Here is a 25,766-nt window from a genome sequence, read left to right as displayed (position 1 = left end):
TAAATCTATGTTTTTCTAAATGGAGTCTGGCTCGGAAGAGAGTGATATAATGGCTTTTCTTTTTGTGAGGCTAAAACACGTTTTTCTGCTGCCCCTGTCCACAGCAATACATTGCGTAGCTTTCATGTCAGCACTCCTGCCGCTTCTCCAAACTGGGTTGTGCAAAATGACATCTATTATAGGTAATATCCTGACTATAAATATGTTATCATCATAAAACTATCCCCTTAATGAGGGTGAGCTAAAATTACACTGTTTATGTTACCAAGTAACTCTGACAAAGATTGTGCACATATTTGATCACTGGATGATAAGCCAAGCTCAACCTTTTTTTTGCGTCTCATAACACTGTTGTGTGTGTGTGTGTGTGTGTGTGTGTGTGTGTGTGTGTGTGTGTGTGTGTGTGCGTGTGTGTTTTGTTTTGTTGTGCAGCCCTCATAGTGTCAACTCATTAATTCATTAAAATAAATGAGGGGACTGCTTATTCTCACAGTGCTGTTGTGGGTCTGAACATGCTAGCATTAGAATAAGATCACATTTATTTATTTATTTTAAAAACAAGCAATTATAACAGTTAATTTTGCAGTCCTACACCAGCTTGAAACAATAAAGTGGTGATGCACGAGGCAATTTTGGCAATTTTTCTATGAAACTACTATTGGAGATGCATCTCCGTAATCTCGATTATTTGATCACAATCTTTCTATCTTGGTGTGTTTTTGTTGTTTTTATTTAAAATAACCAGCTTTGCCAAGAGCCCCTGTGTTTGGCACACATCCACAACTCACATTTACAACTTTTAATTTTTTTTTGTTGTTGTTGTTTGTTTGTTTGTTTTCGTTCCAAGTGTCCCACATTACCGATGGCAAAGAGCCAATGTCAGGCTTTGGGCCAGTTTTCATTACAGTTTTCTGCCATTTCCATATGCACCAGTGATTTGAGTTGGAAAGAGGCAATTTTTGTTTGAGAGTTAAAGAGACTCTTGTCTCTTTATTAGATGTCATTTCGCCACCATGTTTTGCCTTTATTAGATAGTACAGCGCTGACTGAAAGAGCTGAGAGAGAGAGAGAGCACTGGACAGCCAACAAAGGTCTCTGGCCGCACTTCAAACAGGAACATTGCGATTACATGGCCAGCAACTAAAATCCCAAGGTCCTTACAACACAAAAATAAAATACTGCATGTTACATATATTTTGAAATGTTTAGTTATTCAAAACCCTTGAAAACTATATATATAAATATATATATGGTTATATCAACCAGATGGTATATATCAAATGGCTATATGAGACTCAAGAGGAGACTCAATCTGTGGTGAGTCTCTTGTGCTCTAAAAACAAGTGGTTTTTCGTAGTTTTGTGGGGGTTTACCATTACACAAACTCTTGTGTGCTGTTATGTGGAAACCAGGCACTGCTGACTAACAGATAAATGTTATGTAATCTAGTTGTTTTGGAAAGTGCAGCACTACAGACTATGAGGTTCAGGAGGTGGTAAGTGTATGGCGTGCATTATGCCTCTATAGACCTGAAAACAAAAATGAGGTTGCATGTGTTTGTGTGTGTGAGAGAGACAGAGAGTACTTTAGTGTGAAGGACCCAGAGTCTTGGCTAACAGCCAACAGTCTGGATACCCACAAACCTTTGCTGAGGCTGCTGCTGCTAGGCAGAATGAGCTTTTCTGAAGCGCAGTTAAACCTCTGTGGCCACATTTGAACTTTGATCCATGAAGATGATGAAATTCCACGGTTTTCAAGGGTTTTGGAGTCATTGCCGTGGGCACATAGGGGTTATTTTGTAGGTGAAAGACAAAAACAACCTTTAATTCAAGCCAAATGTCCTCTATTATGATGACGAGACAAAGCAAAGCTTCATTTAAGACAATTCCTCACTAGAAACTGGAGCTGCTCTATTTATGGTCTGATGACTGAATAAACTTCCTCATCTTTCCATCTCGGAGCAAATCAGTGATTTTATCACATGGGACCCCCTTTCACAACCTCATTGTTTCAACCTGAGATCCCTATTCAATAAAACATCATCTTGTGAGGGCCCACTTGAAGCAACCAATGACCCATGTTAGGGCCAGATTCACATTGAGAAAAACACTGGTCTACGACCCAGTGAGATGTGGCTCACTGCCAGCTGCCTACTCACAATATCCTGTCGCCTTGCTCCTGTTCCTTACCACAGCTCAGACAAATTGGTCCCTCTGGGATTTTGTGGAGCTTTTTTGTACCTATTGTGACCTAAAATTATGTTGACTTCTCTCGAAAATTGCAAAGCAATTTACATTTTTAATGCAGGCTATTTTTTGCAATGTAATCGTAATAATTGGTGCAAATTACAAGTCAGGGGTAAAAAATTATACTGAGATGGCATTTATTTTATCCAACGGGAATATAACTAACCAAACTGTGACTATGTGTCATTGAGAAAGAGACATATATAATAATTTCTTGTGATAATTAGCACACTGCAAATCACAGAAAGTTACTGTTCATCTGTTATAATTTCTGAGAGAAAGTTCAAAGCAAAGGAAATGCGGGTCATAGGCTGCAGTCTTGATAAACATACCATCAACTCAGTGTCTGCACAATGCACACAGCAAATAAAATGTTAATTTTGGAACCCTTTTTTCAAGATTTTGAAGTGTATATTTTGATGTACAATACTCACATTTATTTTTGTCCTTGGCATTGTGTTCTTCTGAATACTATCTAAGGCTTATGATAAATGGGAGTATGATAATGCAGGTTAACTGAAAATACAAAGAGCCCTAATTTCCGTATTTGTGTTGCGCTCACATCAAAAAAAGCTCACAGCCCTCTCAATCATTCTTCATCTCCTTCTTCTTAAAAGGTGACATTAGATGAGATTGTTTATGTATACACAGGAAAATAAGTTGGAAAACAGTGCAGTTTCCCTGTTATTTGTTTTTATGTGGAAAAATTGCACAAATGTTTGGATTGCTGAGTGCACTAATGATTGCATTTACTTCTGTTTTCACACCTGTATGCACACAAACACACACATGCCTCTGTAGACAGCCCCGCTCTGGTAGACAGACAGCTTGACAGACAGTAAGGGGGTGTGTGTGATTCCTGGTTTAAGTATAAGGGGATTGCGCAGCAGGGTGTTGCTTGAGGACACCAGAGAATCAGTGGGGTTCTTACCCTCTTATCGCACAAATCAAATGCCACCCACTGCCAACCTGCCCTTGAGCAAGGCACTCAACTCCTCACAACAGTGTGATCCTGTGTGTACCTCTCACTTCCTGTGTTTTAACCTGTTTGTGTGTGTGGGTGTGTGTATGTTTATGTTCATAAAACATATACTCTCAGAGGCAAAAGAACAAGACTACCCTTCAGATTGAGGTCTTTTTGTCTGTCTGTCTCTCTGCTTCTCTGCATAAAGTGCTTTCAAAGCGGTGAAAATAAATCGCTCTGAAAATCTCAACTCCAACTTCTACTCTTCTCTCATCCTCTTCTCTCCTTTCTCATCTGATATTCTATTTCCTACGCTGCACTTCTTTCATCTTCTCTTTCGTTGTTCTCTTTTCCTCTTCTCTCTTTCATCGTCTTGTCTTCACTCGCCTTCCCTTTTGTCGTCCTCTGATTCCTGTCTTTGTCGTTTCCTCTTCTCTTCTGTCCTCGTCTTTTCTCTCCTCTTCTATCATCCTTTCTTCTTGTCTCTTGTCTCATGTCTCTTTCAAATACAGTCTTAAACATCTCAATAAAACTTTAAAGCCAATCTTTAAAAGCATTGTTGAAAAACATTAGCTTTAAGCTATAGTAGCTAGCCTTGGGTAGACTGCCAAATAGTTCCATAGCCAGGGGTCTACAATTAAGCCAGAGAAGTAATTATCCATGAATACAACTTACAGTAATATCTTCTTTAAGTGTTGCAAATGGTGAGTGGTTGGAAAATAAGACATTCACTACATTATTTTGTTTTCATTTTGTAGCTGTAAGGTTTAAATCTAATATCTGTAGAGCGCCAAACTTCCTTATGTTTATTTTTGGCCCAGTGTGTTTAAGGAAAAAATACAATCCAGTGGGGTTTAAAATTGGAGTTACAAGGATTTCAAATGACTAGAGTAGTATGTGCTAAGCGTTAACACAGAGAGAAACTAAAAACGAGTAAAAAAAAAAAAAAAAAAGCCCATCTTGCCTTAGGCCATTCTCTCTCTTTTTTTTAAATTCAGCACATAGAGAGAAAAGAAGCTCTGGGTGTTTTGTGTATCCCTATCTGGCTTTACAAATTTCCAAAAATGCACAGCCCTGTTGCCAGAGATTTATACCCCCACTATTTACAGATTTATGCTGCACTATTTTCCCCAACATACTGCCTACAGTTTGAACAGGAAACACTGCCAACTAAGCCTTTAATTTAAAACAAATGTCCTACTTTACTTAAGAACGCTGTCCATGTCCTCATCTTGTTTTCTGTCATTTTTCTTGTGCTGTTTTCCTATGTTAGCAAATTTCCTCTCCACTGAAAAATTAGGTTGGTTATTGTTTTCAGTATGTTCACTTCTTTTTAAAATGTCTTCCATCATGTACTTACTACCTCTCTCTCTCTCTCTGTCTCTGTCTGTCTTCACCACAACAAGACAGCAAGCGCTGTCTGTCTATCCATTAACTCCGAGCTGTGTTGTGTCACTGATAGACCAGTGTTCCACCAGACAGACTGAAAAAAATGGATTACACTCACAGAATGACAGGTTGAAACAAATAGTTTCAGCCAGAGGCATACATCTACTGTGCAAGTGTGAGGTGTATCTAGTGTTGGCAAGAAGAAGCCAAACGCTGTGCAAGATGGAAAATAGTAATATTTGTTTTATGAGTTTACATTGGTCTTGTCTCTAGTTTGTGTGTGACAGATTGTTTTTCTTGATGTCAGAGCCAGCAGATATATGAGGAACCAAAAATATAAAATGCTGCTATCTCTTTAAAAAGTCAGAAAAGAAAAATACTGTTTTTATTTTCTAGTGGACGGCCATGTTGTTGGCCACATTTGCCAGATGGACTTTGTATAATTGTCATAGCTCTAGTGGTCATGGGGTTTACTGAGTCTACCTTTCATAACGTTTAAACTCAAGTTCCAGCAGGCAAAGGAACGACATTTAATGATTTCTGATGTATACAGTAAGGGACCACCTAGAAAATCCAGGTGACTAATTTCGGGGGGTAATTGGGAAATAAATAAATAAAAGTATGACTCTTAACTCTTTAGAACATCAACATCTCATTTAAAGTGGTTTTCAGTAGGGATGCTTATTTGGAAATTTTTTGTGACTGATAGCTGACCCTTGTTAGCCGCTCATTACCCGTTAACTGAAAAGTGTGTGTGTGTGTGTGTGTGTGTGTGTGTGTGTTGTACAAATTAAAATTGGTAAAATCTTATTGCATTGTAGAGCTGCAACCGGTGTGTTGCTTCACTCAGCGCCCCCCTGCTCCGCTGTGGTGCTCTCTCTTTTTATCATGACACTGGAGTGCAGGAGTGAGTTTTGCACCGGGAATGTTGAGAGTCCGGCCTCCCTTCACACACATAGTGACAGGGCTAGTTGTTAGATACATGGCTAATGTAATATAATGGGTTCAACAACAAAGTCGAGCCATTTTGGTGTCAGAGTGAGTTTGTTGAGACCATTGAAAGACTTGATTTGGATGTTAGCCACACCTGTTGTGTTAACTCATGCTAACTGGACAGATGTTGTACTAACCATTCTGTGTAACAGAATATATGCTGATCTTTTTCACCAGTAAAGAGGAGGAGGGGTGGCTCTCATAGAGGCGTTGACCTCTGCCTCTTGGTAATCAGCTTGTTGAGGGGTGCGAGACAGGGCTGTGTTGTCGTTTCCCAGGACAAAAATCATGACATGGTGGCATCGTACGACAGCATCCTGGGCAGCAGTTGACTCCGCTGTTTCATCATCCGAGTGCCAGTATATTTTATTTAATATATCGATTTTTAACTAACTGATAGTTTTAATTGGTCAAAATTCTTACTGTCAGTTAACGGTTAGAAGTAAATCATTAATAATCCTAGCTTTCAGTCATATTTTTTTCAGTCACAATTTTAGACTGTTCATACCTTTGGAAAAACAAACCAGAGAAAAATAATGTAATTTTCAGGTTTGGGGAGCACCCTGTCTTAGTTATGCTGAGTCATTGGAAAGTTAGACTCCAACATGGACAGTGGAAATCTGGTCTGTTTTTTCCACTTCATTTAGTCCTGATACTCTACACCTATGAGATTCCCATCACAGCTGTCTATTGTTCCAGCTTCACCAGAGCAGCTGGAGGTCAAGTGCCTCTGTCAAGCACATAATAATGGTCACTGAATAAGTCTCTTCTTTACTTTCCTTGTCAGGATTTCACTTGCTGGCTGGTGGATTTCAACCGACAACTGCCTGTTCACAAGCTCTCTTTATACCTGCGAGGTGTTAAAGTCCCCAGGCTGCAAACATCACTCCTAATTTAGCCTTGTTAAGGTGTGATTGATGCAGGCTGTCACGGCCATCGCTAAAAAACACTGCATGAGACCTGAGGAAAAAGTGTTTTGAAATATATTCAGTCAGTACTGGTCAATATCAACATAAATCCTTAAAGAGAAGTGGCATCAACATTTAAACATCAATAGTTCAATACAACATTAATTTAGAGACAGTGGTCTACTTACCATAAACCAACAAGAAGACCAGCAGCCCTTGCAGTTTACAGAAGTGACTTATGGCAAAAAAGTAGCAAAAAAAAAAAAAAAAAAAAAAAGCTTAGTGGCACAAACCTGATAAAGAGGGCAACTATCCAATTCTGCAGTATAGAAGGTAAGAAAAAAGGTTTTACTCACTAAATAATACATTCATGAATTTTTCTTGGCTTTGTCTGCTTTTTCCATGCACTTCATGCACCTGAAATGAAACATACCCTGTGAGCTAGTTCGACAGCTGCCTCGGAGCTGCCTCCACACTGACATGACATACTCCTCTTACTGCAACATATATCCATTGCACCCTTTTAATCATGGCGTGTACTTAAACCGTCAGTGCTCTGCTCACTTTGTTGCTTCATGCCCGCTGCCACATAGCTCACCTGAAAGCTATGCTGTCACTAGCTGCTACTCCTGTCACTGCAGCTATTGATGTTCATATAGCATTTCAAAAGCCCCACCTTCACCCCAGCATCCACTGGTAGGCTCCAAGTCTTCCTTTAGAGGAAAAATCAGGATCTTCGTTCTCCATTCCCTCCTTGGTGCTTCCTTGAGTGGAGCAACAAAGTCAGAGTGTAAACATCAATGCTGTACATATTCTGCATTCACATATCATCTATTCCACATGAGTTGGCTCGCTGAAATACAGTGAGTTCAAGAAACTGCCTGAACCAACTTTAAAAGCTGAGTTATTGAAATTTTCTGCTTGGTGGGCCACTTGTAAGCCAAATTTACCAGAAGACTGCAAGGACATGCTAAAGGTCATCAGGCTTTCATCTAGATGTTTACGTTTGCAGATAAGCCAAGATTAAATTGGATTTCTTTAAATAACATTTACTGGAGTTATTAAATAAGAAGTGTGGTGAAGCAAATTATCTGTGTATTTGACAGTAAAAACATAAATACACACCTGATTTTCATGATCCTTCCTGTTAATCCAGTGGTAACAAGACGGCAACTGGACAACTGTAACGTTAATAAATGTGCAGTGGCACTGTGTTCTCAGCCTTTGACTTCACTGGTAGAAGAGTGGTGTTCAGATGAAAACAGACCCATTTCTTAGATGTCTATTTTTAGCAAAATAACCCACTTTTCACCAAAATACTCGCAGCTTCTTTTGCGCTGACTCATTTGGATAAAAGCTCTTCTGTTTTCTTCCTCGTTTTCCAGCTTCGTGCAATCATGGCTTCTTTCTCATATGTATCAGGTAGGGCAAGACCCAAATATGCAATTATTTAAACATTTGTTCATTAAGTAGATACTCTGTTTTCAGTGTTGGGATACAGATATTTAATGTCTTTTTACTTTTTTAGAAATAACTGTAAAAAAAAAAAAGGGAGTAAATAAATATAAATCTAAATATTTCTCATGCCTCGATCTATTGTGGTGGCTCATCACAATATAAATATCGACCACAACAGTGAACCCAAAGGAAATTATCCTCCACCAAGTGGCACCCAGGAGAGAGTTCATTGACCACCACATATTGCTGTGTTAGCTCATGCTAACAGGGCAGAAGTTGGTCCCTCAGTACTGTTCCTAACCTTTGTATCCAAGACACTGAATCTTAGAAATATAAATCTTAAATTTGATGTAGCTAGTATGCAACTTCTGAGCTTGTGTATAACAGTGCTTTGTCAGGCATTGCCCTTGATTTGAAATCTGTTTTTACAAGCATTTGTCTAGGTCTATAATGTATCCATGATAAGAAAAAATGTCGCAAGCTTTTATTATGTCAAGTCAGAAAGTGTATAGATAGGATCTTGTACCTTTTGGACTATTTGGAAAATGGTTTTTTTTTTCGAACAGCTTGTTTAAACCAAAGCTAAGGTTTTTTTTTCCATCTGTGCAAGAGTGGTTATGTGATGATGGTAATTAAAATGCTGATGTTATTTTCTAATACCACCACATATGCATTTTACTGTACTACCATCCAATCTAAACAGTAATCCTAGCATCATGAGCCTGTCTGTATCAGACAAGCCCACAGACTGATGGACTGGCAGGCAGAGCGAAAGATAGATGGTTAAACACGCAGATACAGATGGGCAGTCGGACAGATGGACAAAGCAACAGAAAGGCACACAGGCAAGCTGGCTCGGTGGTCAGTTGACAGTAAAGGCTGGCTGGCTAGAGTCACTGAGTGGCCGTCTGATTACATAAGCTGGTTGACTGGTTGGACAGTTGACCAACTGGATAAACGGTCACATAGTTTCAACTCGGCTCACTTATTTTTGTGTAAATGTCAAACAGCCGTAGGATCAGTGTGCTGGCCTGATTTGGAGGGCAAGCGAGATGGAGAGAAAACTGGGAGAGAGGGAAAAGCGACAGGGGGAGAGAGGAAGAGAGAGACACAAAGAGAGGGATACAGAGCTATACAGGGATATAGAATCATGTTGGTCCATCGGTGCAGTGACAGCTAGATGATTACTGCTCATTACCTGACTGACTGACTGACTGACTCATCATTGTGTGTGTGTGTGTGTGTGTGTGTGTGTGTGTGTGTGGTGTGTGTGTGTGTGCGTGCGTGAATGAATTATCATCTGTCTCCTGGTCAATCCTCCATTTGAGACATAAATCACAGCACCATTTCATTCCCAGAGAGACAAATAGTGGTGATGCTTGGGTTTCAATTTACACTGTTTACTCAGCTTAAGGTGTTCATTTTGCACTGCTTATGTTGATTTATAACCTTTATTATGTGTATATACGGAATCTTGCAATTTGTCATTCTTTTCCAATCAATACATCATTTATTGATGAACCTGTTTAAATAAAATATTCATCTAGGTCAATAATAGAGCCTGTTAAAAGGCCTTCACAAGCAGTTTTCAGGAGCAGCCATTGTAGCTCTATAATGCAGCCAGTACCTTGTTGATCAATAGAAGTATATACCAGTCATCCTCTCTCTAAATCTCTGTCCAGTGTCAACAGTAAACCTTGGCCCAAAGAAAAGATGCCCTTCAATGTTTATATGCTCACAGAATTAAAAGATTAAGGAGAGAGGCATGATCCCAATAATTAGCTATACCCATTTCATTTTGTTTGAATCTTATTTGTAAAGTGGTGAAATATTCATGCGAGAATGCAACCCATGTCCCCTGTGGGCCACCAAGGTGATTTATTATAGTCTGTGACCAGGCAATTCTCAGTCTGGTTGAGAAAAATAGAAGCTGCACCAAAATTGCAGCACACAACCTGAAAGAGAAGACAATGTCACGCCGCCAAAGAAAGACACGCCAATCACAAGATACCCACAGAATCATGAAAAAAATGGCAGGTATTTGTTCACGAGTGTTAGGCAATAATGACAGTTTAACTTGCATTATTTTGGCAGGACTCTAAACTTAATCAAAATAGGCAGTCTAATTAACATTATTATTGAACAAGGTAGAAATATACTGAATGTTACCATATTTTATAAAACAAGCAAATTAAAAAAAAGGCCTGAATGAAAGGGGGCCAGTTATTGTTCTAGTGGGCCTGAGGGAATTTATACCTCGAGGAGTGCGTAACAGTGGTTTTAACACACATTGTGTAATGATTGTCATTTACAGGTATGCCAAGGAAAACAACAAACAAACAAACAAACAAAGGGAAAGTAAAAATGCAAAATAAAACAAGGAAATAATCTGAAAAAAAGGGCCCTACAAGATTATAATAATTCTATTAAATAAATTTTAAATATTTAATTGAGATCAGCATATATATAGTTTAGTTTTAGACATTTTACCTAGCTTGTTTTTATTTTTTTTAACAAATTGCAAGGCAATTTGTAAAGTTGCTTATTGCCCTTCCCAGTGTTTTTGAAACAACCCCAACCGATTTGCTCAGGGTTCACAGGATTAAGTACTTGGGAAAAGCATCTGAACTCAGCATAAGAAAAGTGATGCCATTGCAGGTTTCAAAGGATTAGGCAACTACACAATTGCAAATACTTGCAGTCAATGCAACTTGACAAATAGTCAGCTAAAATACATAGTTACACTGACTAATGAATTTAAATAATCTTTGATGTTCCTGTCTGTTAATTGAATTTTATTAAGGAAAGATAGTGTGTACATCACAATGAAAGCACTCTGTATTAAACAAAGAGGAACCATGAGGTAATGTCCAAAAATTAAGAAGTTTATGTCTTTTAATAAATACAAATCATGCAGAAAATAGAGGGGAAAAAACAGAAAACAAAAGACAAAACAAAAACTAGCACTGGCAACAACTGTGATGCCAAAGTCAGGTTAATGTGATACGTCATGATTGGACCTTATCACTTCCTGTCAGTAACATGAGGTATATGATTCAGTTCCACTGGGTGTCTCTTGAGTTTACCTACAGAAATTGCTAAACTATAAGTATGCCTCATACCCTGTACTGGTATTCTCAGCACACAGCATTGAATTATCCTATCTGTCTCACAAGCATGTCTCAACACAGACGTTTGATTACTGGCTCAGTCGTCAAAATTCATACAATAAATATGAACAAAGACATTTAAGGTGCCAGACACGGCTGTGGCTAAGTTATTTTTAAAAAAAAAAAAAAAAATCTTATTTACACCTATTAGAGGCAAAACCTCCTCTTCACTTTTCTTTTCTCCTTTTGTCTCATCTCATCTCTCACCTCTCCGTTGTGTCCTTCCATTTCCGCTGTCTCCTCTCCTCCCTCCATCTTTCTTTCTGTTTGTGGCTTTTCATGTGCTCCCGTCATCCGTTCTTGTCTGTCCTTTGTGTCCTTGCTTTGAGGCCAGAGAATCCAAATTATTCATTTTTCACCATGCTCTGTTTTCACTGTCCTCTGTGGTTAAATGACTTACTCTTTTACTATCTTTTTGTCCATCCCCCATTCTTTCTCTTTCTTCAGTTCTTTTTACATACCTCTTTTCAACATTCTCACTTTAATTCTCTCCTTTTTTATGATACACCTCAGTCCACCTCTCTGTTGACCTAGCTGACCTTTTAAACGAAGAAAAATGAATTGTGGAAAATGACGATACATAGTAGAGAAACCAGACTCATTGTCGTCACTGCCTTAATCATATTAGCACTTGAATCCTATTTTAATGTCTGTCTTTCTGTTCCCTTTATTTCCCCCTCTGCTCTCATTCCCTTTGGTTATGTCTCCCTTCACCTTTTATTGTTGAATACTTTTGTGCATAGTGAACCAAGGACAATCCTTTGTGTCCAAACTTATGTCCAATCATTGCTCTCCTGATTTGGATATATCAAGAGCTACTTAACTCTGCACTTCAGAGTGCTCGCTTTCATGGACACTCAAAAGTATAATGGCGTCACTTAATGCCTATTAATTTCCTGCTCTGCTTGAGCAGGAGCATAATTAAATGTAAATATGACATTATGCATATAAATAAAAACAATAACTAGAAAAAAGGAAAAGGGATTTAAGATTTTTTTTAAAAAGTTAGAACAGCTTAATAAATCAGTTAAATGTATTACTGTATATTATTCATGCTGTTAGCTGTTCATGAGTACTTTTTCCGCTGCTTGTCCGAATAGCAGCAGGGAAATCAAGGTAGCCAAAGTGTCCTTCTCCTCAGCCATGTCCTGCAGCTCTTCCTGGGGGAAACCCAGGTATTCCTGGGCTACAAAGAATATTTTCTCCCCCCAGTGGGTTTGTGGTCTGCCCCGAGGTCTCCTCCCAGTCGGACCTGTCCAGAACAGTTCCACAGGGAGAAATCCATGAGCTTTCTGTCCAGATTCTCAAATCACCTCAACTGACTCTCTTACATACAAAGAAGCAGTGGATCTAGTGGTGTTTTGACTCTATAGATAAGCATTCTCACTCCTTCTTCCCAGGGCTTTGGGGTTAGGATTTAGTCAGATCTACTGGGAGCATGATAACTTTACCTTCAAGATCACAAGGTAATTGAAGTCCTTCATTTGGGGCACCGACTTGTTCTCTACCATATCAAGCAAAGCATGCTGAGCTCAGTCTAACCTCAGGGCTAACCCTTTACCCTCAGCTGCAAACAAGTCCAGTGTGCACTGGAGGTTGGGGAAAATCCAGAAGTACTAGATAACCATCTTTTCCACCTTTTTTGTTTTGTTTTGTTTTGTTTTTCATTTTGCTGCACCCACAACCACTGCCCAATAACATTACAAACAAAACAGGTTACATGTGCGGGAAGCACACATTACAATGTTGTTATTGTTTATTTATCCATTTTAATAAAGATACTGCACAAAGTTTGTAATTCAGTTTTCAGCAAGCACTATTGTCTTTAATAAAACCTTTGCTGCTGCCAAATTTAAGATTTAGCTTTTGACAAATGATATTTAGCTTTTGTGGAACTAAAGATGATTAACTTAAGCAGCATCTCTGTCTACTCTGTTTGATGATTTGTTTAGACAGTCAGCGTGGCAAACTTTTGCCTAGCTTCCATGGTTATTTGCCCTAAACAGCCAATGGACTGTCTGTTCAGAGGTTGGCTGAAAGCCATGGACACACCAACTGTGTGCATGGGAGTGTGTCTTTTTTTTTTTTAATTCAGCTCAGCTTCTCACTACACTCTGAACTCACCAGGAACTTTGTCACAGTTTGGGACAACAAACAAAACTACATCACTAGTAAATAGCACACATGCCTCCCTGAGATCATCAGACTGGAAACTCATGCTGTCAATAAGAAACCGGACACAGGGGCAACCTGTAGCTCACCTGCTAGAGAGTGCACACCATATAGGTGAAGTCCCTTGCAGTGGCCGGGGTTTGATCCAACTCTATAGTCTTCAGCACTTGGAGTTTGTGTTCATTTATCCATTTTAAAAACTTGGTGTTAAAATTGAGTTTGGGTTGGGTTGTTACCTCTGAAAAGTTTTTCATCTTCATAGTGACAACTTCAGATTCAGTGTTTGATACACTGTGTGATAGTGAGTCTGTGTGGAGCTATTGATGCCTAACTAAAGTTGTATCTCTTCTTGCTGCATCACTGTGCTTCTACCAAACGTGCAGCCAGTTCACTTATTTAGCTCACCTTGGCCTAACCTTGAAATGTTTTCATTCCATCCCATCTGTGTCTTAGTTTCTTGATTGTATAAATAATCCTTAAAGGAATACTTTACCAACAAAATAAGCATTTATATATCATTCACTTTGTTTTATAGCATGCCTTCAAGTCAACTTTATTTGTACAGCACATTTCATACAATGTAGGCTCAATGTGCTTCACACACAACAAATACGCACAATAAATTAGGGTATAAATCATATATACATACAAATACTGAGAAGAAGAGAAAAGAAAAAAAGTAGTAGTAACATTAAAGAAGGAATATATAGGAATAGGAATAATATTTCCACTCTACCTCTGTCCCGTCTGTCGGATGATGAGTTCAGGTGACTACGTAAATGTAGGAATTTGAGCGCAGCACCGCTCCACGCACAGATGGCCACAGCAGCAATAGATACAGAAGTTAAATAGTGGAGACAAATGTTTGAAATGGAATGTAATGAGCGAATAAACACACAAATTTGACATATTACTTCTATTATTTTGTGAAATTTTTATTTCTTTTTATAATATCAGCAGCAGCAACAGCAGTAGCTTGATATAATGTATTAGGTTTTACATAGTTCTCAGATTGAGCACCATAATGGCTGGCTGATCTAGGTGATTTTTGCATTAGTTATGCAAATTGTTGATTATTACTGCAATAGTGCATAGAGGTGAGGGGTTGTCATTACATTGGAGACTCTGGGAAGACAATGACACTGACCTTCATGCAGTGAATGCATTGCAGGAGCTAAGAGTGAGTTTAGTATTCATGGATAGAAGTCGAGATCCTGCATGATTTGGATGGCGGTGATCATTTTTAAAGAGATCAGTTCATTTGTAGAAGGTGGCGAAACTGTCCACATATGGTATGTTTCTGTTTAGGCAGTACCCTTTTAACCAAATATGCAATTGCCAGAGCTGGCTAAATTTTACATTGCCAAAACAGATGGAGGGCAGTGGGCCTGAGATAATGCACTGCTTGCCAGTGTTGCAAATATTGTCAGTTAAGCTTATAAAGTCCCCTTTAAGTCCCTCAGACTGCTGCATCTTTAAGTCATTGGAGTCGACGTGCACCACGGCAGTCGAGACAGACCTGTGATGACGTAACAGCCGTAGGGCGGAGGTGTTAATGTCCTTAAGGAGGACACCTGGGTGGCAGCCATAGACTGTAGCGGCAGCTAACAGGACATCTGTTGATCTTAACATGGCGAACAATGGAAGACCCAACGCCAAGCACGGAGCTGGTGTGACTGTTCTCAAACGCTGCTTCGGTAGACGACCCAGGGCGCACACTGTCAGAGGGGCAGGGTGGAGGTCCCGAGGGACCGTTGACTCCCGAGTGGGAGCGAGCCGCAATGGTGGCGTTTTTTCCCTGGGTGACAAGTAGGCGGTGAGGAAGCCGGTCGCGGTGTAATCGATGGCACGGAGGACTGGGGCCGCTCACACAGAGGAGGGAATTCCTGCTCATCCAGGATATCAGTGGTGGGCTCCAGGAACTTGAAACTTGTTTTCCAGGTGGAGAGGCTCCGGCATGGAGCTGCGAGGGGAGCATTTCCCGCGCAGCTTTCCGCCCTTCACTTTTGTCCATGGCTCCGGTGTAGAACAAGCTCCGGACCTGTGCTTTGCTCCGAGAGTCACCCATGCCTCCTCTCCCCGAGCCGCTGGAGCATCAGATTAGACCGACTCACCCACGGCGCGAAAGGATCCAGACCATGGCAGAGTGGTGACGAAGATGAAGAGCCCAGCCTTCTTCCTCAGATCCTCTCGCAGGCGACGGATTTCTTCAGTTTAGTGTGAGTACGCAGGCAGACAGCCATAGTGAGGGGAGCCGGCTAGCTTGGCGACGGGCTAAAGACGAGCCCAGCCAAACCAGCATTTGCAGCAGTAGGTCCAGAGCATTAAGTCGGTTTCTGCAGTCGGTCACTCACAAGCACTTGTAGTCAGTTTGAAACGCTCGCAGTAGTGCCCAAGGCTTATCCACTGTTAAGTCCAGGTAAAAGCCAAAGGCTGGCGACGGACTAGCTTAGCCGGCGGCTAAAAACAAACCGGGCAAGCTAGCAGTAGCCGGGGCAGTCCACAGTCATCTGAGCAGACTTATATCTTAAGATCCAGACGTCAGATGACAGAGACCTTTTGCCTTGTTAGAGCAGATTGGTAAAACGACCAGGATCTAAAACTGGTGAAAAAATGTGTCTGAAAAACTGGATATAATGTTGATTTATGAGTGAGCTGCTGGCAGACAAACAAAACGCTGATCCATGCGCTCAAGGTTTTTTTCCTTTACTGAGAACATGGCAAGTACAAACAACCAAGGCAGAGTTCAATGTCTTATTCGTCAGACAACTTTTGTGTCATATAGTCTGCCTCCGCATTCAGCAGAGTATCCAAAAATGAAGAAAATTCAAAATGCATTGAAGTCATAGGTGTCCATGTTTAACAATGGCAAAACTCAAACAAAAATTCTGTTTAGAATCTCTCATACAACTCATGCAGTGTAATACAAGTCTCATATATCCATTGTATACTGTTTATTTCCCAAACACATGCATGTTTGCTAAAACCTTACTATTAAAAAAAAAAGTTCTGCAGAAACAGTCTCCCGCACAGACAAATAGTGCACATGGGCAAGTTCTATCTCGGCTAATTGAAATGCACAAGCAGACTTCAAATGCACACGTTTGTACAGGTGTGATACTTGTATGTTTTAAATCCGTCGATTTTCAGAAATGCATGTGTGTTGCAAGTACTGAGCATACGACTGGATAAATGAGACCTGTGTGAGAGTTTGTCAACAAATGTTTACATATAGTTTTTCCGCTGAAACAGGTGGTTTCCTTCATAACTTCAAGGTGACACAGGGTGAGTAAAGGATACACAAATGATCATTTTGTGGCTGAAGTATTAATTTAATTATATGAAAGCTTTTATTCAATACACTATTCATCTTTTTTTAACTTCAGCTCTTTCAGCGTTGTGTTATTTATTCCTCACTTTTCTCCTCCCTAAATCGTTAAACCATCACCTCTCAATTAAGAATCAAAGAGCTGTTTCAACTCAACCTCCAGTGTTATTGAGAGCTCACCTTGCTCTATCAGTCAAACAACGCCTGACTTTTCATATCACATGCCTTTAACTGTTCTAGTGTCAATTCATCAAATTACAGCAGGTTTTTATTTTGTGCTTTTGTTCTGTGTTTCACAGTGTATGCACCCAGGACATGGTTGTTATCATTAACAGTTGATCTTGTGCACTTAAACTTGGCGGTGCATCAAATTCATAGGATGTCTTTTTCGAGGGTGGAAAAAAATCCCTACCTTCCTCTCTTTTTCTTCAATGGAGAAGACAGCAGGAAACCTGCGAGTAGTGCAGGGTCAGGAGGGTCTTGAGGGGACCTGGCCAGCAGGGATCTTTATAGCTTCGGGGCTGTGGGGCTTAACCATAACATCAAATACTGAACACAGTTGTATTTTACTGTCACAAACTTGTTTATTTTTCTGCATTTCAGATTTGATGTTGCCTTATGTTTGTGTTCAGAAGTCAACAGTCATCACTCCTGCTGTGTTTCAGAGACATTTCTTTCTGTTTTTCAGGTTGTCAGGATTCATGCTGCCCTCCCCTATAGTCAGCAGTGGATCTATACTGGCCTTGTGGTTTACCACAGACTTCGCCGTCAGTGCACAGGGCTTCAAAGCTGTATACGAAGGTAAGGCAGAGTGTGAGTGTGCATAGAGATGTATGAGTGCTGATGGCAGATGTCAGCTGGAAAGTGATTGAATTATGGTAGAAATCCGGTGCATAATAGTGAGCTTTAAGGAGTGTCTATTCACATGACTTAAATATTCATAACAACGGCTGGTTTTAGAAACCATACATTGTTTATTACAAAGTATCCATGAGAGGATGGGTGCAGCTGCTTTAAAGTGACTGTGAAAGTGAAGCTGATGGTACTCTTTCACGCCATGTTTGCTGATAATGACTGGCGTGCATATAATTCAGGTTGTCATATCTTTTTAATGCCTACCCTTTGAAATCATCATTATTTTTTGTAATATGAATTAGATGGTGTTTGTTTAGGCTGTTGTCATGCACTGCTCACGCCATATACCTAATGTAATGAGCCACAATTTGTTTATATCACATGTATTCCTTAGACAGTTTTTTTGTGTGTAACCCACCTGTTTGGAAAGGCTGCAGCTACGTTAGTAATGCCCTAACAGGAGTAAGGAAGGAATCGGTGTACAGATTCAGGTTGATGAGTCACAAAACTCTTTTCCCTGGGCTATTTTTTGGTACATTTTTTCTATGTTTCTTTTCCTAAACCTAACCAACGTAAAGTTACTTTCCTAAAATTAACCTTTGTAGTTTTACCTTAAGTATATATTGTGGCACTGCCATTCATGGGACACTTATTCACTAGATAAATGGCCCATTGTATGTGTATTTTCCTAAGATATTTAAACTTTTGGATGAGCATTTGTTGGTTTGTTTGGGATCAGAATTTGAAAGGTGTTTATTATTTATAGCGCAGAAAAATCAAGGGGCAAACCTTTCTTTTGATCAAAATGAGTTGACTATGCAGTGAAATACATGCAGAGAATTTCTGTGGACTCAAGGTAGAACTGTATGTTTGAGCCCTATTTCTGATTTATGGGAATAACTGTTCATGTTGATAGACGTGTGGGCGACTCTTGGCTCACAGCCCAGAACTGCTGTCCTGGTCATCCCTCTATCAGTTGGGACTATTGTGATGTATATACTATATATGTGTACATATTCTGTTGTCTTGTACTCATGTGTCCTGTATCCTTATTTCTACACTGAGAGGTCCATGTTCATGTCACTGCTTGTTGTGTTGCCTTCCTGGCTGCAAGTTGTTTAGCTGTGCGTCTTATGTGTGTGTTATCAACATGATATACAAAGCTGCTCCATGTCTGCATGCCTGATGCGACACAAATGCTTAGCGTGACCTTTGAAGATGCACACACGCACACGAAACACAAAAAACACACATGGTTTTCCATTACGCTTGCATAACAGTTCATCTATGAATCATGAACTCTAAATATCAAAGACAGACTCAAGACTGTGAGTGTGTTTCATCTTTATCTCACTCTGTCTGTGTATACTGTACGTTATTTTGTGTGTGTGCGCTCGTGTGTGCGTGTGTGTATTCCTGGAGGTGTGTCATTTGTGTGTATGTTTAAAACGAACCTGACAGCCATTAAACCTTTTTCCAGGAAGTACCAGGAAACACTTTCTCTTTATTTTTTCTTTCCATTGTTCCGTTTTGCATCTGTGGGGACTCCTTAAGTGTGTTTGTTGCCTCGGGAGCTGCTGTGATTTAGTGTGTGTGTGTGTGTGTGTGTGCGTGTGCGTGTGCGTGCGTGCGTGCGTGTGTGTGTGCGTGTGCGTGTGTGTGTCTGATATATGGAAAACTACTTCAGGTCAATCTTCACTTAGATGAATAATAGAACAAACTCAGTGAGCCTCAGTTGTCCTCACTTGAATATAAAGGTTTACCATAACACACATCTGACATTAGAGAAATATCTTGGAACAGCTGGCATGCATAGACACATACCAAAAACGCCAAGTAGCATTATGTTGACATAGCTTTACGCAGTATGTACGACATCCTACAGGATCACGTATAATCACAACAGCTGGGAGGAGGCAAGACAGTGTTGTGTACCCATTGGTTTAGACTCTTTACTGCGGGAGTCGGGATCAGATCGTACTTTTCTTCATTTTTGATGCAATTTCTCTGTGACAGTGTGTTTGTAAATGTGAACGTGTATACGGCTTGTGTGTGTGTGTGTTGTGTCTGCGTGTGCAACTGACAGCTCTTTCAGCTAATGTCTTTTTTTTTGTCTGTGTTGCTTTGTTTTTCATTGATGTCCTCGACTTCAAAGATTGATTCATGTCTTTGTCTGCTCGTGTGTATAACGACAAAGTATGTGTATGTGAGAGTGCTTGTGTGTGTCACCAGAAAATGACAGTCATGCATCAAAAAAAGGCATGACATTTATTAAATGTTTTTATTTTTTGTTAGTTTTTATGAGATCAGTCATCAGTCCTGACATGTGCAGGATCCAGCTAACTGCTTGGCCATTGACTTTATCTTAATGCCTGGAGGCATTACTGGAGTTTTTTAAAGTCAGGAAAAATATGAGAGAGTTAACACTGGTAACAATTAAGACTGCCCCCGGCTATGAAGTTACATAAACAAATCTAATTTGTCAAGTGTTGCCTATTGTTGATTGATAATATTAATTATTTTTTTCTTTTTTCTTTTGTCATTTACCTGTATTCTTATTTGTGACATTAGCTCCCATTTTTCCACACAGGACAAAAGACATGAAACACCCAACTAAACAATTTGTCTTTTTGACGTGACATAGGACCTCAAGTTATAATAGGACGTATTCCATCCAGCGCTGTTTGATTTGTGTCAGGGTTTGTGTAGTAAAAGGTAGTAGAATGGATCAATAGACTGACAGATAGAACAGGTCACTTAGTTCAGTTCCTGCTTGCTTTCCATGGTTGTAAACAGAACTTTTGACCTTTTCTGAGAGACAGAGACAGAGAGAGAGAGAGAGAGAGAGATATGTACCCCTTTTAACACAAACAGCTGATTCTTTGCACCCTCTTCTGCTGATTTTGACAGAGCTGTTCATAAGTTAAAAAAATATTTAGCTTGTTCTTATATGAGTGCTCTGATTAACATAATTATACCAAAATATGTTATATATCGTGATTAAGTGAGAGAAACCAAGCATTTTTTTTGTAAAATCTAGCAACCCCATATAGGCAGACTGTAATGATCCTTTACTTCATAAGCACATGTTTTTTTGCACCTGCATACAAGTTGACTGTGAGATTGGCAGTCAAATCAGGCTTCTCAGATGTTGAATTTGAATTGTTGACTTATGAATCCACCCCTACTAACAAAAGTGAAAAGATGTATAAATAAATAATGAATTAAAGCCGATGTATATTGCCATTTTGATTTAGTATAGATGTAGGCGGCAGTAGTCTCAGCAGGGTGTCAGGGGGAAGATAAACTCTGACACCTACACTAACATTATGGGCCTGTTATGTGCAACATGCAATCATATATAAAAAGGAACATTTTGAGGCAAAGCTAATCTAGTTAAATTGTTCAAAGGATTGTGTCTCAATTGAGAAACAAACAATTATCACACACCACATCCTTTTGCACATGTAATGCAGTTTGCAAAGACAAAGTCATTGTGCATGGAAAAGGTAATTGCATGTGCAATATAACACCTTCAGAAATCAAATACTAATCAGTTATACATCTTGACTTGCCAGACGATTTCAGAGAGATTTTAGGGAGCGCTATTGACATTGAGACTTAAACCACATTTGAAAGTAAACACTCAAATATTCCTGTAAACTCAAATCACGACCCCTAATACCAACCCAGTCATGACTTTTGGAAACAAAAACACTTCTCAGCTGTCTGCTCAAGTTGTTCAGTCCAAAGCTGACATAGAAAAAAAATGTAATTTTTTTGCAAAATAAGAAGCACCCCTGTGACTGTAATCCAGAGCAGATCCACCATTCAGCTCCAGTTTGAATGCCTGTTATAACATGCAGAGTTAGATGAGCAAAAGTTTGTTTTCATCCTGTTGCATGTTTAATGTGATAATAAAGTGGTAATAAAGAGCTGGGTGTGAATGGGTCACAGGGTCAGGATCTTGAATTTTAACCATTGAGGACCCAATGCCCTTGCAGGCTTGATAAGATAATGGTTAACACATCTTAGTATAGGAACAAAGTCTGCAAAGGCTCAGCCCGCAGGTCCAGGAGATGGACAGATGGATTTAGTCAGACATTGTTGTCAAAAAAAACTGACCCTTCAGTTGGTGTGAACTGTGAAGTTACCTTCAACGAAATCCATTGTTCATATTGTTGTTCCTCTGAGCTTTTTATTGGTGTTTTGAAGATTTTTTTCCTTAAAGACACATTCTCTGATTTGCATTTTTATTTTTTTTATTTTTTTAAGCATTTTAAACCGTACCCACATCCCAAAACCCCTTCCCAGTTCAATGATGTTCTGCTTTGACTGTCTTTAATGGTTGTGTCTTTGTACTTTGGCTGTTGTCTCTGTTGTCACAAAGACTTCATGCTGCAATCAAATTTCCCTGTAGAATTTAAAAAAAGAATTCAAACAAACCACTTAACTGATTTGTGGAGCTGATAAAGGCAAATAACAGTTTTGCAAAGAAGAAAATATTATTAAAAAATAATTAGACAATCACATCTTTCCCTCCTCACTTTGTTTCTCTTTTTCACCTTTTTGTTTTCCTCATTATTATCCCCTCCCTGATTTTTCTTCCCTCGTTCATTTAAATGAATTCACACTAACAAAAAAAATTGTCTTTTTTTTTACTGTCCTTAATTACCCTTTCTCCCTTGTCAGTTTGTCAGCCTCTCTCTGGTAACATAATGAGTTCTGTTAACACATCTTTTCTCTGTTCTGCCCTTTTATTAAAGGAAACCAAATTGAACTATAAGTCTGAACACATAGCTCACTGATAAGATCCCAGTCACCCGAGAGAGGGATGGATGGAGAGAGAGACAGAGAGAGCGAGGGTGGGTCAAATGAAGCCATAAGTGGTGGAAAGCGAGGCCTTGCTGATAAAAAAAAAAAGTTTGCAAACCAGCTCTGCAAGACAAGATAATCATCAATTAATTTCCCCTGAAGCTGAGTGAGAGAGAGACAGGGGAGGTAGTGAAGACAGAAACCTAAAGAGAGAGAGGTGCGGAGAGGAATGGCAAGGGAGACTAGGCAGGGGTAAATAAATACAAAGAAGTGATTTTACATCCGTCTGTATTTCTATTCTAGTTTGTTCTCATCACTACATTAGGGATAAAACAAAATGTTTTTTAATTAAAAAGAGAAGAATTTGATGCGCTTTACTCATATTTTATCGAGTCATGGTGTTTTGATCGTATTTTGCATTCAGATGGATTGAAGGGATTTTTTTTGTCACAATATTCTCCCATCTCCCTCATCATCACCTCCATCTGTTTCCCCTGCAAGAAAAGTCACAGAATAGTTTAAAATATTTATATTTTTTGCCTCTGTGTGCAGAAATCATTCAGTGAGGGTAAACTCTTACAGCTGCTTCATCAGGAGTAAAACCTTCAGCTATAGCTATTGATTTGTTGGAAACAATATGGATTAAGCCCTGGGTTGTGTGTCCCTCTAGAACCTCCTCTCTCCACCATGTTGGTGTTTTTTTTGAGCGTTAAAGATGCCTCAGTGCACAGTTCTGCTGGAGTTGAGAGCTTAACATGTGTTAAGCTCTCATGGTGCCAAATGCTAAAAGTCATAAATATTTAGAGTTTTTAGTAAAAGATTGCCTAGACTCAAATAAGCAATTGCAATTGTAGCTTAGCAACAAGAGGCACGACAAGCACGTCCCCTGGACATTTGTTGAGGGCTACAATGTATAAGGAGGGCCTTATCAGTAAACTCAATAAATTGAGCTTAACAACAAAAAAAATGTATCATCTTCTTTAAGATGTATACATGTGGATCAGTTAAGTGGGGAACCGTGTCAGAGCAGCTGTAGTGCTTATTACTGATATTACATAAAATTTAAATGTTAATGATTCAAGGGTATAAATTCTATGACAAATCTCTTTCAGTTGAAAATATTTCTGGATGTATAGTGTCGTAGAATTTAAAAACAAAAAGAGGATAGATAGTAGGATAGTAAATGTGTACCAAATGACAATCTGGTACATCTTCTTTTACTAACAGATATATTCTCAGTGGATAAATGCTTTTAAGGCCAGTATACAAATGACCATAAAACTAATTATTTTGAAGCAAAAATATGTTTGAAGAACTCTCATTTAACATCTTGACTAAGAATACAAGATAATTGCTCTAATAAACAAGGCCTGTTAATTAAAAACAGTTGATATATGTGTCCAATATTAACTACAGCAGCTGAGCGTGTGTGTGTGTGTGTGTTTGTGTCTGATAGAAAGAAAAAGAGATTATTGACTCCTAGAACCACCTTTAACTAAGACAAAGTCGAAACATCATCTTCAAAGCCTCAACCTCACACGCCCACTCTCCCCAAACACACACACACACACACACACACACACACACACACACACACACACACACAGAGAGTCTGAGAGAAGGAGGCCGAGTGAACGTTTTTCAGTCCCTAGGCTAGCTGCAGAGTTTCCTCTCCTGTTGAGGGACTTCTGTGAAAAACACGACTTGGAAAGCCTTTAAAGGGACTTTGCACATTAAACACAGGCACGCACACACACACACACACACACACACACACACACACATACACACATGCAGGCTCAAGCACAAACATATGCACACACATGCATACACGGCTGTTGGAGATTACATAGGGATCACTCTGGAAAAGCAGTAGAGGGAGAATAAAGTGAAGAAAATGTGAATACGGAGCAGGCAAGAGAGAGAGACAGGCAGGCCCCAGTGTGTGTGTGAATACATGTTCCAGTGCATGTGTTACAGGTCATGGGTATTTTTGTTTTTTCGCATTTCTCGTTGTTTTAGCAATACTCAACCATGTCACCATGTATGGGTTATTATGGGGTGTCACTTTTACACTGCATTACAACATGTAATGTGTGAGTGCCCGTGCCTGAATGTGTGTATATCTGTAAAATTGCAGGAAGTTCATCCCCTTTGGTGTTGGCATTTCCACCGTCTCTCTCTCTCTCTCTCGCTCTCTCTCTCTCTCTCTCTCTCTCTCTCTCTCTCTCTCTCTGTCCCTCTCTTCGCTGTGTCGACTGGTGTAGAATCCATTAGGAACACTTCTAGGAGCTTCCAAATCTTGCTGACTTGATGCAAGGCTTTGCACAGACTGTGGCAAGAGCCCCGTAGCCACCAACCATTGGACGAGATGCAAAAAGATCGCAGCCTCCTGCTCGGGGATTTGGGGTCCTTAGACATGATGTTACACATAAGAAAGATTTATTCATCTGGAGTTTTTTCCGATGCCCCTAGCCAGATAGTTTTCTTAGTAGTGTCTTTATTTCACAGAGTTTTGCCTTGCTAAAAATCTCAGAGGGTTGTAAATGGCCATTGCAGAAAATTGCACTACTGTAGATGGGAGTTGTGACATAATATGAATATAAACCATATGATGTCGGCTGATTTACGAGAAAAGGATTCTGAAGAGTGATTTTGAAATCTAGGTTTTTGATAAAGTTCTGATAATAACGTCTTGAGGAACCAATTATTTTTTTATTGTAGATAAAACATCCATTTATCAACTCAAACTAACAATAATTGTGTCATATTTGTATTTATATATTATGTATTACTTTTGATAACTACTTTGGTCAATCACTAATTCATTTAGTTTTATTAGGTTGAATTTTGCATATTCTGCAGGCGCTCTTTAACATCATAAGTGAAACTTGGTGTGCATCCATCTGGAAGCTTAAAGAGAAATTGGGGCTTTATCTATCATTACATATACCATCTATAAGTTCAAAACACAGAGAAGGCAGGATATTTTTGTCATTGAAAGGACATTCTGTAGAGATTATGCAAACATATAAATATGCAGAGATCACACCAAAGCCATTACCTACTTAGGGACTGTTCTGTAGCTGTGGTGCTTCCTGACATTTTGGGGAATGTTCCACTCTATAGTTCCACTATAACTCAAACAGAATACTCCTCCACCCTCCTCTGTCCCCAGTGAGAGGGTTTTTAGCACAATAGAGAATATTTATGAGGACAAGAGGAGCTCCCTGGCAGGTGCAAATGCTGACTGGCAGTATTAAAATAGTCAGCAATTGACTGATACTGAACAGTGCTGATGTTTAATTAGCTATTTACTTTATTGTATTTATTATTTATTTAAATGGTCAGCAAAGACCATACAGTACTGATGTGTATTTTATTTTTATATTCTTTTTTTGAATGGTCAGTGAAAACTGATGCTGAACCCATACGGTACAGAAGGTTTTTTTTTAATTTATTTTTTAT

At 39.4% G+C, this 25,766-nt stretch overlaps 1 protein-coding gene across 1 annotated transcript in view; it reads left to right on the top strand.

The window, feature by feature from the left end:
* The window catches only part of LOC121944114 (CUB and sushi domain-containing protein 1-like), a 453,543-nt gene that overhangs the window by 135,727 nt on the left and 292,050 nt on the right, over window positions 1–25,766 (top strand). The window contains exon 3 of the mRNA XM_042487796.1: window positions 17,317–17,429. Within this exon, the coding sequence (XP_042343730.1) occupies window positions 17,317–17,429 (113 nt within the window). The remainder of the gene's footprint in view (window positions 1–17,316; window positions 17,430–25,766) is intronic.

The sequence above is a fragment of the Plectropomus leopardus genome, chromosome 1, assembly GCF_008729295.1.
Source record: "Plectropomus leopardus isolate mb chromosome 1, YSFRI_Pleo_2.0, whole genome shotgun sequence".
Classification (NCBI taxonomy): domain Eukaryota; kingdom Metazoa; phylum Chordata; class Actinopteri; order Perciformes; family Serranidae; genus Plectropomus; species Plectropomus leopardus.
Note: the sequence above shows the minus strand (reverse complement) of the source record. Positions and strands in the feature narration are given on the sequence as shown.